This window comes from Callionymus lyra, chromosome 18, assembly GCF_982586985.1.
Source record: "Callionymus lyra chromosome 18, fCalLyr1.hap1.1, whole genome shotgun sequence".
Taxonomy (NCBI): Eukaryota; Metazoa; Chordata; class Actinopteri; order Syngnathiformes; family Callionymidae; genus Callionymus; species Callionymus lyra.
In genome coordinates this window covers 23,235,950-23,248,367 of record NC_141835.1, presented here as the reverse complement: position 1 = coordinate 23,248,367, position 12,418 = coordinate 23,235,950, and the positions used below count along the sequence as shown (strand labels likewise).

Here is a 12,418-nt window from a genome sequence, read left to right as displayed (position 1 = left end):
TTAACAATATAAAAATAATTTAAAGTTGTTTTTAATATCATATAAATGTGAAAAGCTTGTTGACTCCCTCTGATGCGCAATAAATGACTTCATAAATATCTTTCTAAACTTTAAAGGGAACAGCGACATCGAACGCTATCAAATGGCCAATAAGAAAATACCTTTCAAATACTCCAGACCTGTAGAAGAGTGGCTACAAGAAAAAGGTAACTTCTTCTCTGCTTCTACTTGTTTGATCTGGAAGATGAATGATATTATAGACTAACCAACAGATTAAAATGTACAAGATAATTATATCAATAACGTCTTAATTTAGGACATTTAGCCTTCTGCACCTTGACCTTTCTTCCCCATCCTCTTTTCCTCTTCATGTCCTACCTTATTGTATCAATTAAACTAATACTATAAATATTATGAACAATCATGATTGTTCTTGATCTTTCTGATTGATCTTTAAATTTCAATGAAATTAAATATAACTTCATATTTAATGGCTGAAGTGGCCAATAAATGTGACTTCTTCTTCCTGCAATCTTTGGTTTGTACCTTTTCACATTTTCTTTGCTTCCTCTCTCCCAACTTGCAGGTCGTCAACTGACCATTTTTAACACACAAGCCACAGTTGCTATTGGTGGCAGTGATCACAGTCGACCGTTTCAAGGCCAACTTTCTGGCCTTTATTACAACGGCCTCAAAGTTCTGAACATGGCCTCCGAAGGAAACCCTAACATCAAGATTAACGGCAGTGTAAGGTTGGTCGGTGATGTTCCCGGATCAGGTGGCTCCTCCAGGACTACAGCCATGCCTTCAGACATGTCCACCACTTTCATCGAGACCACCACTATGATGTCCACAACCACTACACGGAAGCACAGATCTTCTTCTACTGTACAGGTTTGACACTTTTTAAACATCTGCTGAAGAATTTTCTCAACAGTTTCAATGTGATGTGATGAGCTGATGAAGCTTTATCAAGCGGTTTTGCTTTCTATACAGCTATTTTATCTATTGCACACTAGCAACATCTAGTGTATGATACGTAAATAATGATACAGCATCATGAAGCTTTATCAACCCATTTATTTTATAGAGAAAAATATTATTCCAGACCATGACTTATTTACTAAAGTCTTTCCTTGGTTGTTTTCCTTTCTTGTGTTTCTGCTCTGAATTCGGTTTCCAACATTTGTCTCTCTGAAGCATTCGCCGGATGACATTGTCTCATCTGCGGAGTGTTCAAGTGACGACGAGGATCTAGAGGAGTGTGAGACCAGTCATACAGGTGGGCTAGATTAGTTTGCATTTGCTTGCTTTCCGTGTGCTTCCATCACAGCAATGCATCACACCCCCATGGTTAGTCAAAGTGTAACTTGGATGGAGACAAAAAAACAACCTAAAATAACCTATACGAGATTTGTTTTGGAATGCTCGAGTGTTTCGAAGTTTACCAGAGAAAGTCATGAGCTACACTTGCACATGGGGTCAACTGAAGTGGTTGCCTTTGTCAGCAGGACACATACAAATTTTGACACGAGAGAGGGAAAGTAAGCTAATACATCTCAAAATTATATGTTTCCTGGTGAACCAACCACTGATGCTGCTAATAACTGTCCTCACAATTTGTTTTCCTTTTTTTAAATTATCAACGTCATATTTTCAAGAATACAAGAGTTTTTTTTTCTGTTTCCCCATTAAATTTTGCTGGTTTTCGTCTTTTCCATATTTTGATACTTGCCTTGTCTGTCCGTATAATAGAGAACAGATATCATTGAATTTCTGTGTATAGGTTTTTTTCCTTTCTTTAGGTCATACATTTGCTTCTACTTGTTATTCTGTCTTTTTTGTACTAAAACTTAGAAGATATATATCAAATATCCAAAACAGTTGAGTCAATCCATAATGTAGAGAAACAGACTGAAAACATTTGGGAATTTCCAGCAAAAATCTTAAGTTACACAGTTTTTCAAGACGAGAATGAAACCTAACTTTATTTTTTTTACTGGGGTGCAAACTTTGTATATTTTTCCAACACAATTAAGAAAAAAAAGATAAGTGGTATTATTATTATTATTATTATTATTATTATTATTATTATTATTATTATTATTATTATTATTATAACTTGTAGCTTATATTTTAGTATTTCATTGACAGGTATTCATTGACATTATCAGGAAGGGGGATTAAGATATACAGTACTGTGCAAAAGTTTTAGGCAGGGATTGGGAAAAAAAGCTGTAAACTAAGAATGCTTTAAAAATATATAATTAATAAATGCAAAGTGAGCGAACAAAAGAGAAATCTAAATCAAATCAATATTTGTTATTACTACCCTTTGCCTTCAAACCAGAATCAATTCTTATAGGTATATTTGCACAAAGTCAGGGGTTTTGTAGGATTCTAGTGAGGTGTATGATCAACCAATATTACCAAACAGGTGCTAATGATCATTAATTTCACAAGGAGGTTGAAACTTAGAGGCTTAAAATCTGCTAAAATAGGCTTAAAACTGGGTGAGGAACAGCCAAACTACCAAGCTGAGGTTGTGGAAGATAGTTTAATGTGAAAGGTCATACACCAGGCAAGACTGAGCACAGCAACAAGACACAAGTTAGTTCTACTGCATCAGCAAGGTTTCTCCCAGACAAAGATTTCAAAGCAGACTGGGGTTTCAAGATGTGCTGTTCAAGCTCTTTTGAAGAAGCACAAACAAATGTGCAACGTTGAGGATGGTAAACATAGTGGTCGGCCAAGGAAACTTACTGCAGCAGATGAAAGACACGTCAAGCTTACTTCCCTTTCGAAAGATGTCCAGCCGTGCCATCACCTCAGAACTGGCAGAAACCAGTGGGACCCAGGTACACCCATCTACTGTCCGGAGAAGTCTGGCATGGAAGAGTTGCAGCCAAAAAGCCATTCCTCCGACATTGAAACAAGCCAAGCGACTAAACTATTCACGAAAAGCATAGGAACTGGGGTGCAGAAAAAAGGCAGCAGGTTCTCTGGGCGGATGAATCAGAATTTGAAATATTTGGCTGTAGCAGAAGTTTGTTGGCCGAAGGGCTGGAGAGCGGAACAAAAATTAGTGGCTACAGGCAACAATGAAACATGGTGGAGGTTCCTTGCAAGTTTATATATATATATATATATTGTCTTTTCATTCTATATTATGATCATTTAAATTACAACACTTACAGCAATAGTAATCAGATTCTTAATAAAAAAATAAACACCATAAACAGATGTAATATAACTAACAAGTTAAGTAATAAAACAAAGTACACTTATTATTTATTGATTGTGTTATTCTTTTTAAAAGACAAATTTCTCTTTTTAGTAAACAGTTGCAAAGATTAAGTGCAAATCTCAAGTAAGATATGCTGCAATGGGTTTGCACACCAGGAAGGATTCGACTAAACACCAATGGTTATTCCCAAATCTTTTCCAATCCTTATTGAAAACGAAGATGTGCTGTGTAGTTGGAGATTGATGGGGATTTGTGAAGAAAGACAAAGACAGGGCCCCAGTCATCCAGTCATGTGTTTACACAGAAATTCACGTCATCTCAACCGGGCATCCTTTTCACGTTGACGGCAGCATGCTGCTGATTTCAAACTCACCTCGTTGGTTTCATTCGGGAGTTGATTTACCTTCCCATTCCACCTCTTTTGGGTTTTGATCTGCCTCCTTGCCTGCTAATGTAAACACATAGTTCTATGATGTCACTTCAAAGCATGAACTGGATCAGTGTGGATATTTGCAATAGAGCTGCTAAATTAATCTATCTATCTATCTATCTATCTATCTATCTATCTATCTATCTATCTATCTATCTATCTATCTATCTATCTATCTATCTATCTATCTATCTATCTATCTATCTATCTATCTATCTATCTATCTATCTATCTATCTATCTATCTATCTATCTATCTATCTATCTATCTCTCTCTCTCTCTCTCTCTCTCTCTCTCTCTCTCTCTCTCTCTCTCTCTCTCTCTCTCTCTCTCTCTCTCTCTCTCTCTCTCTCTCTCTCTCTCTCTCTATCTATCTATCTATCTATCTATCTATCTATCTATCTATCTATCTTAGGCACCATACTTCAAACAGTTGCATAATTTTTTTAAATATTCAAATTCCAATCTCCTCTGAGCAGCCCTAGAATGCATGTATTCACATCTGTACCTCGTAGATTTACGATGACGAGAAAATATTTTCTGCCACATTTTTATTTTATGACAATTTTGAGAGAACAATTGGCTGTTTGCTTATGGATAAAAAAAACTAACTTTTTTTCTCTATCAGTTGTTTGCTCAGTGCGGATGACAGTAGATGGCATGAAATATTTTTTGGGCCATGATCACATTCTCTCTTTGTCAGTGAATGTAGTTTTTGTAAATTTTCTTTAATCACGATTCACCCTGATCATTAAACGCAAGTGTTTGATCATCTGTTTTTCATATAACGTCCTTGTACCCGGCATCTCTTCTGCAACCATTTGTTAACTGTGACCTGAAAAACATCCCAGCGTAGTCAGAGTCCAACTCAGTGTTCTCACTGTTCGTGCTTGGCTTTCAATGGTGATTCTGTTCTCTGTTGTTGTCCTGCTATGTGCCGTGTTCTGTTCTTTCATAAGATGCCACTTTAAATTCCATAATTCATGAAACTATGTTATTAAATTTTGTGATCTGATTAGATCTTACAGAAGATCTCTTTCATCAAAAGACATTGCTTTATCGATAGTTGTATTCCTAAAAACATAGTTTATTATTTGAAGTGATCATAATCAGATTTTAAAATTAGTTTTGGCACCTTATGAAAGTCATTTTGGGTTATTTGTGATTGTTTCCGCACTGTGTGGGTTTAGACAAACAACAGATCTGTGTGTCATCCTCAGCTTAAAGCTGATATCACGAGATAACATATGATCATATATACAGATATATACTGAAGCACATGAATAATTATAATTAATTCACAATGCTGATATTCAATTTCAGCAGCGCCTCATATAAACATCAAACTCGATATCAGCTTTAAGCTTTACAATTTCTCATAGCACATTTTACTCACCTGTTTGTTAAACAAAACGTGTTTTATTTTATTTATTACCTCCCACTGCATCATGTTCAACTTGACCTGTGTCCCAATCCCAGTTTATGTTTTCAATAATAGTTTAAGATACCACTTACTGCGTTATATTACCATGGAACGTAGCTGTTTTAAAAACAAATAGGCTGTCATTATTAGAGGATACAAATTATGCAAATTATTATGATAAATTAATCAGAATCATAATATGTGCTTTATGTTTTAATTGTGATTAATGTGGGGTAATATTTCATTTCTAACTTTACATCAGTTAGCAAGTTGTCTTTTTTTAGTTTTCATTTGGACTTTTATTAGTCTGCTAAATTGTATAATGCTTTTCTTTTTACATTTTAACTTTATATAGCGCTGATTATTTATGATCTTAAATTGGATGTTGATTATTTAATCATTTAGCTCAATCATTTATGGATCATACTTAATTAATATCTCCCCTCTTTATAATCTCTTGAAAGTTAGATGTAATACACAAGCTGCTTTTCAGTTCCACAATATCAGCAACCTTTCCAATTTTCTGTAAATGGAATTGTGACACAGTGTCTATCATGTGTTTTCAGTCAGTCCTTCACAACCCTTTCCCTCCCCCCTTTAGCCCCTTCCCCGATTTTCTATGTTGTTTCTTTTGTACTTTCCCTAAATGCAACTTACTTTAAGCATGCATCAACATCCTGCAGTTCAACTAAAATCCAAACCAATGAGTAATATTGAGTAGGCACCCATTCTCAGCCAATACTGTCTCCCTCTCTCTAACATACACCCAGACTGCACGGTCAGTCCATGTTTTAGAATAACTGCTAGATTTGTCATCAAGAAACAAGAGAGAGGAGCCCGTCTGACCGCCCCGGTCGAGTTTCTATCTCACAAGTGTCTGTTTTCTATTGTGTGCATCTGGTTGTAGTGTGTGCAAAAAATTTAAATGGCTTTGTTCTCTCATCTTTTTTTCATTTGGTAGCTTTTTTTAACAGTTCATACTTTTTGTATTAAATGAATTAGGCAGTGGTTGATATGTTTTTTAAAGCTTTACAAGTATGTTTGTATGTATATTTGCAAATTAAATAAGCATTCATTTATTTAATATGACCTATTTTGGGGGGGATTTGGAACTACTTCAGTGACTAACTTGTGTGTGTGTGTGTGTGTGTGTGTGTATTAGTTTGGCAGCAAATTAGAGATACAAAACTGTTGCATACTGCACAGACAGACCAACTAAAGACGTTCTGATCCTAACCCACAATTTAGTAGGTGAAGCAGTTCCAGGTCCAATCCTACACTCTTTTCTAGAAAGCTTTTACTCTGACAAAATTGATTTAGACTGTAAGATACAAACTTGCATGGCTAAGAAGTTGCAGTTTAGGGTTTGTCAGACTCAGTGTTAGAGTTCTTCTGTTCTTTTCTGTAGATGGGCATGTATATGCTCATTGTTTGTATATCCCCATCCCTTCCTTACAGCCAAAAGCTCTAATGCCGCCCGACCGCTTCGTACTGCCTTTACATGGACATGGCAACTGACTTACACGTTCACCCTCATCAACCTCATCTCCTCTGTAATATGTTCATAGGTCCCACCCCTTCTTCACCTGCTCCCTTGTCTTTAGAGATATTTGAACGATCCAGCCATTCATTGAAAGAATATATGAAAGTTAATGCAAAAACCTGTAACACTAATAGAGTTTAGATTCTATTAAAGTCTATTGCCAATGGAGAAAAAAAAAATGTAGATACATTTTTTTGTAAATAAAGACAAAAGATATCGTCAAATTATTTACAAGGAAAAAGTGAAACATAAAAAACAGAATTATGGTGTTTATTTTTTACGTCATGTGGTGTGGATGTGTGTGTTGTTGCCTCCCTTGTATTGTCATGTTAAAGATAGCACACACTCCAGTGAATAATAATGGTGAACATGGCTACCAAATACTGTTATACAACCTTTTCTTTTTAAATTCCTTTCTTCCTGCCTAAATCATGCGGGCAATTTGCTGATGTAAGTGGACATCTACTTTTGCTCTCTCTGAATGCCTGTTTTTATGATGCAGTTTGCACCTGATTAGAAATACATTCATTTGAGAAAACTTTCATGAATATACTTGTAACATTTATAAAAAATAACTTTACTTTGCAAGTTCCTTTGCAAGTAATATGAAAATAAAAAAAACATTATAATTAAGGATTATTTAATTAACTTTTTTTTATTTTATTATTCAGTTGAGTATCTAATATTTACCTTAAATTATATTAAATATGAATTCTCCTGAACTGACGTCACGAGAGCCTAACATGCAATATGTTTGATGCCTGAGGATGGCACTGATGTGAAAGGTTGCAAACTGCATCTCTGTTGACCTGTGAGCGATGATGACAGTGTTTCAATGTCTGAAAGAAAATAAACTGCTCTTTGGTTAATCGACAAACTGTTTGCTGTGAATGTAAATGTATGTGTCATTCGCCTCTCCTGGAGACTTTCTTTCATGTTAACATCAACTTTTGTGTCAATGGCAGATTCAAGTCACGACTCACACTGAATCAATTAAGATCGGTCAAGTTTAATGACAAAAAATTTAATAAAAGTTGTTTTTATCTTTTAAAATATGAAGGGAACAGTCGTTTCAGTTCAGTTACATGAAAGACTATATCATTTGAAATGACCAATAGTGGCAAGAAAAGGTTTTGTGTCCTTCAGAAGTTTCTCAAAAGCATGGGTGACAAATGGCTAGTGTGATGAAGCTTCGTGAAGCAGTATCATATTAATGGAGGTAAGTAGGTGGCATCCTTACTTTATGTGAGGTTTAGATAGAATAGCTGTTAAAGAAATATATATTAAATTTTTATATCTTGCTATATCGCAGTTTATGCAGCTTCACAACTTCGCAGAATGAATGTTAACAGATGTTCATGTTGTGTTGCTGCCTGCAAAGTGAAGCAGATCTGCTTTTGACCTATGTGGTGTGTGGGTTTTCCATCACAGCAATGACTCACAAGCATAAATGGTTATTAAAGAATACAACAACAAAAACAACTTTATCCATATATAAGTCTTAATGGTTTATTGTAGTAAGATAGGGTTTTAACTTCATAAATATAGTTCTTCTATCTAGTTGACTCTGAAAATTATGAAACTGCCTCATGAAGCTTTGTCAACACATCACTAGACACTATAAGTGCGACAACCCAGCAGCAGGAAAATCCTATGATCACATGTGATCCACCCACTGCCAACACAGTCACAGAAATCTACCTCAGACTGTACAGGAGTTGGCTGATGCCAATTTTTTTATGGGCAATTCATGGAGAACCTTATTAACATGTGATCCATTTTTTTTATTCAGAGATGGTTGTGAAACAAAACCTCAAAGTGCTAATTCAGCACTGCGGGGTGATAAAATCTGATTAAACTAATATAGAGGTATAGATGTTCCCTTTATTTTTTCGAGCACTTTAGATGTATTGAATCAGAATCATAAACTTTCATTGTTATCATGTAAACAAAACCACACTTTTTTGTGATGACAATACAGAATATGCAACAAGAGAACACGCAAATAAGCAATAGAAAAACAGAACCAAGTACCAAGGCAGTCATTCTGCAGTGCCTATTGCATAACATTTCCTGGTGCTGAGAACAAATGATTGTGTTAAGTATTGTTATAGAGGCCTCTTATGGGAAAAATCCAAATTAAATGACAAAATTTTATGACACCGATGCTATGTTTCAGAAACAATAAGTCATTTAGTTTAAATTTGTCATATCATTATGAACCCTAGCATAAATTATTTAAAATGTGAAGACTAGCAGGCTTTTCCAAGAAACTAGAATCTTCTCTGCCATTGACATTATTCCATTTCAAACTGAGGTTGTTCTTGCATTTTTTTTAGTTGCAGAGCTGTTTATGAGTGTTGCTTTCCGTTAAACTTTCGGATGTCTCAATGACTCCCAAATATGACCCCTTTACTACCAATTTAGACAAGCTATGTGCCCATCATTGCCTCAGACACGACTGGAGGTACTGTGGTCCTTAAAGAAATCCCCAAGTAAATGTAGCATCAGATGTTTTTGCTAGCCAAAAAATAGATAAAATTAACTCTGCAAATATTCACATATGGAGACAAATAAAGAATTTATCCATGGATAAATGGTGAAAGACAAAAGATTTATGAGATTTATAAATCAATTCTTTAGTAAAGTAGTGTAGTATAAATTTTACTTATTTCATGTCTTCTATACCTTATGTCCATATTTCTTGAACTTGAATTAAACTTTTTTTGATTTCCATTCAACTAGATGACATGACATTTCACAAAAATAGCAGCTTTGCAACTGGAAAAATGTTTTGATGTAAATGACGTGTGAAGATGGAGGTTTAAGGTGATTGAAGGGCCAGGCTGGTTGCTAAGTGAGTTGACTGTGTTCCATAGCTGGACCTCCTTGGCTCACATTTACACCTGTAAGCCTTTTGAAAACTCACATGATTTCTTCTGTCTGTAGACTTAACTTGAAATGCTAAATGGTGCTGTATGAATATTTAGACCAGTCAGTTCTAACAAATGTACGTGTGTGTCTCTGACCCTAGGAGCTGAATTAGTCAATCAAGTACTAGAGGATCCATTAGCCTTTGTAGTCCCCAAGCACCCTCCATTCCCTCTCCCTCAACACACCACCTCACCATTAATGAGACCGCCAAAGAGTCCGTGTCCGATGCCACTGATGCGGGTGTACCTTGCTTGTGGGACCGAGGCAGCGATGATTGTGATGATGATGGCTTGGTGAAACCGGGGTATGGCTCTGGGGAAGCGATCAAGTCAAACCTGCCCTCCCTACAGCTGATGAAGATTTTGACTTGGCCTTCTCCACAGTAACAGATATGACCTTGACCACGGCGGCCTTTGAAGGTGGCTACAAAGCTCCAAGACTTTTAGACAAAACACCCCGTCTGTCTTCAGTCGCGGTAGGACTACAGCTATCGCCGTACCACTAGCCGCCGACCAGAGCCGCACCACCGCCACCTCTGCCTTCACCGCTACCCTCACCATGGCTCCCCGTACAATGAATAACCGTGAGCTAAAAACCCCGGTCCAGCCTTGTGTTGCTTCCATTGCCCACATCCTTTGAGGTAGACAGCAGCAAGCTGAGGGCCATCTAATAACCTCCCCCATGTTCCATAATATACCCACAGCACTCCCCACAGAGCCCGGCGTCAGGCGAGTTCCAGGGCCCTCCGAAGTGGTCCGGGAATCTAGCAGCACCACCGGGATGGTCATCGGAATTGTGGCGGCCGCCGCCCTGTGCATCCTCATCCTTCTTTATGCCATGTATAAGTACAGAAACAGGGATGAAGGCTCCTACCAGGTGGACGAAAGCAGGAACTACATCACCAATTCAGCTGTGCAGAGCAATGGCACTGTGATGAAAGACAAACAGCAGAGCTCCAAAGGCAGCAACAAAAAGCAGAAAAATAAAGATAAGGAGTATTACGTGTGACTGAGTGGAGAGAGAAAGCACACTTCTTTCCTTGCCAGGAGGTATGACAAATGATGGTATAACATGGAACTTGAATTTCCCTCTACTGAGCTGAGTAGTTGAACTGACAAGTACTGTAACATAAAGCACACTTACTATTGTAAGCATAAAGAGACGGCTAACTAGCAACTTTAGAAACCTTCTATCTGGTCAGAGACGTTATCAGCATAGAGATATTACCCAGCTACATCATTCTCCCAAGTGACTTTTAGAGCAATGTGATCCTTAACATTTAACAAAAAAATATATCCGTCTGTTTTTGCTTTTATTTTTTTGTAAGATAACGAAAACAAAAAAGTCATTATCTTGACCATTTTCAGCATGTGCGTGACATGTAGACTTCAGACTGATGGGGATTAGGCACACAGAAGAAAGGGACTTGCTGAATGGAACAAATATTTCTATGCTTTATACATTAACACATGTGGTGTCTTACTCATGTTTGCTTCAAGCAAGAGGTAAAAATATTAAGTGTATAAAACAAACAAAAAGTGAGCGACAATTTTTGCTCTTGGATCCAGAGTCCTTGCAATTCCATCATCTGACAAGACTGTGTCTTTCTCTGTGGAAAAGTGTGATGGTTCTCACAGTTACGAGGTGATTGTAAATGCATGCCATCCTGACTCAGCGGTCCAGTCCAGTACAAAGTCCAGTACCGTGTTGGACTACGTCAAAATCTGGATGATTCAGTGAGAACAAAGCCCCCCTGAAGATGTTTAAATGTGGGGGATGGAAAAAAAAATCTGGATCTCTCAATGTAGAGGTCAGTTGTTTAGGCACAGCCAGTGGTCTTTTAAAACTGTATGTTGGTTCATCGTTCTCTTTTTCTATGGCGGTGTCTGGAAAAACACAAATGCAGTACTACAACATTGTTCCAAATGTGTATCCAGAAATAAATGGTGAACGTGTGAATTCTATCTACTGTCACAGTCAACTGTGTCAAAAAAGAGAGATTTGTTTACATATTTTATTACATGCTAGCCATTGTACTTTGTAGGTAGAAAATTGTACATATACCATGACAGTTGTAATTTTTTAGTACCTCTATTGTACAGGCTTAACAGCATATAACATGATGAAAATCTATTAACTGTTAAATGAATTCAAGTCAGAACGTGGAGAATACTCTTGATATTTCATAAGGAATACTAATATATTGTTAGCCTAGAGATACAAGCACAGCTGTTTCTAAAGTTGCATGAATATTTATCTACCTATCAAGCGGATACTCGATCCCCTTTCTGTATCATGGCTTTCCTGTCGTGGGCTGGTTTATGCTTTACAACCAGAATAAAGTCCCATGGAGGCTGTCGACTCTGAAATGTTCCGTTCACACAGATGCTTTTGCCTTCTTTGTTTTTTTCCTCCAGGTTGGCATTGAAAAAATCTTTATCTCTGGGTTTTTACTTTGAAATGAAATATCTGAACTAAAATATGAGTGAGATTTCAGCAATGACAAAAAGAAAAACAAAACAGTTACTGATTTATATATTAAAAAGATTTAACCTTCAATACATCATTTACAGAGAAGTCCTCACAAGTTAGACAATCTACAATCTGAGGAATTTGCAGAGAACACACAAATTAAACATCCGTCTTTTCGCAGTAGTCTCCAGGGATCCCGGCAGTCAACGCAGTCTTTTGCAGACGTAATCCATGTGAGTTCCTCTTTCGCAGGTTCTTCTTTATCTCTTGTGACGTGCTGACTCAGTGAAAACAACCGGAAATGTAATGTGCACTGCCAACACTAATAAAGCCAAATAAAAGAAACCTTCATTTTCTTACACGTTTTGT

The 12,418-nt window shown here is 36.8% G+C and overlaps 1 protein-coding gene across 3 annotated transcripts in view; it reads left to right on the top strand.

The window, feature by feature from the left end:
- The window catches only part of nrxn3a (neurexin 3a), a 73,957-nt gene extending 62,868 nt beyond the window's left edge, over nucleotides 1–11,089 (top strand). For all 3 annotated transcript variants that reach the window (XM_087780076.1, XM_087780077.1, XM_087780075.1), the window contains 4 exons: nucleotides 117–206; nucleotides 587–894; nucleotides 1,201–1,282; nucleotides 10,281–11,089. In XM_087780076.1, the coding sequence (XP_087636202.1) occupies nucleotides 117–206; nucleotides 587–894; nucleotides 1,201–1,282; nucleotides 10,281–10,585 (785 nt within the window). In that variant the 3' untranslated portion in view covers nucleotides 10,586–11,089. The remainder of the gene's footprint in view (nucleotides 1–116; nucleotides 207–586; nucleotides 895–1,200; nucleotides 1,283–10,280) is intronic.
- The last annotated feature ends 1,329 nt before the right edge of the window (nucleotides 11,090–12,418 follow it).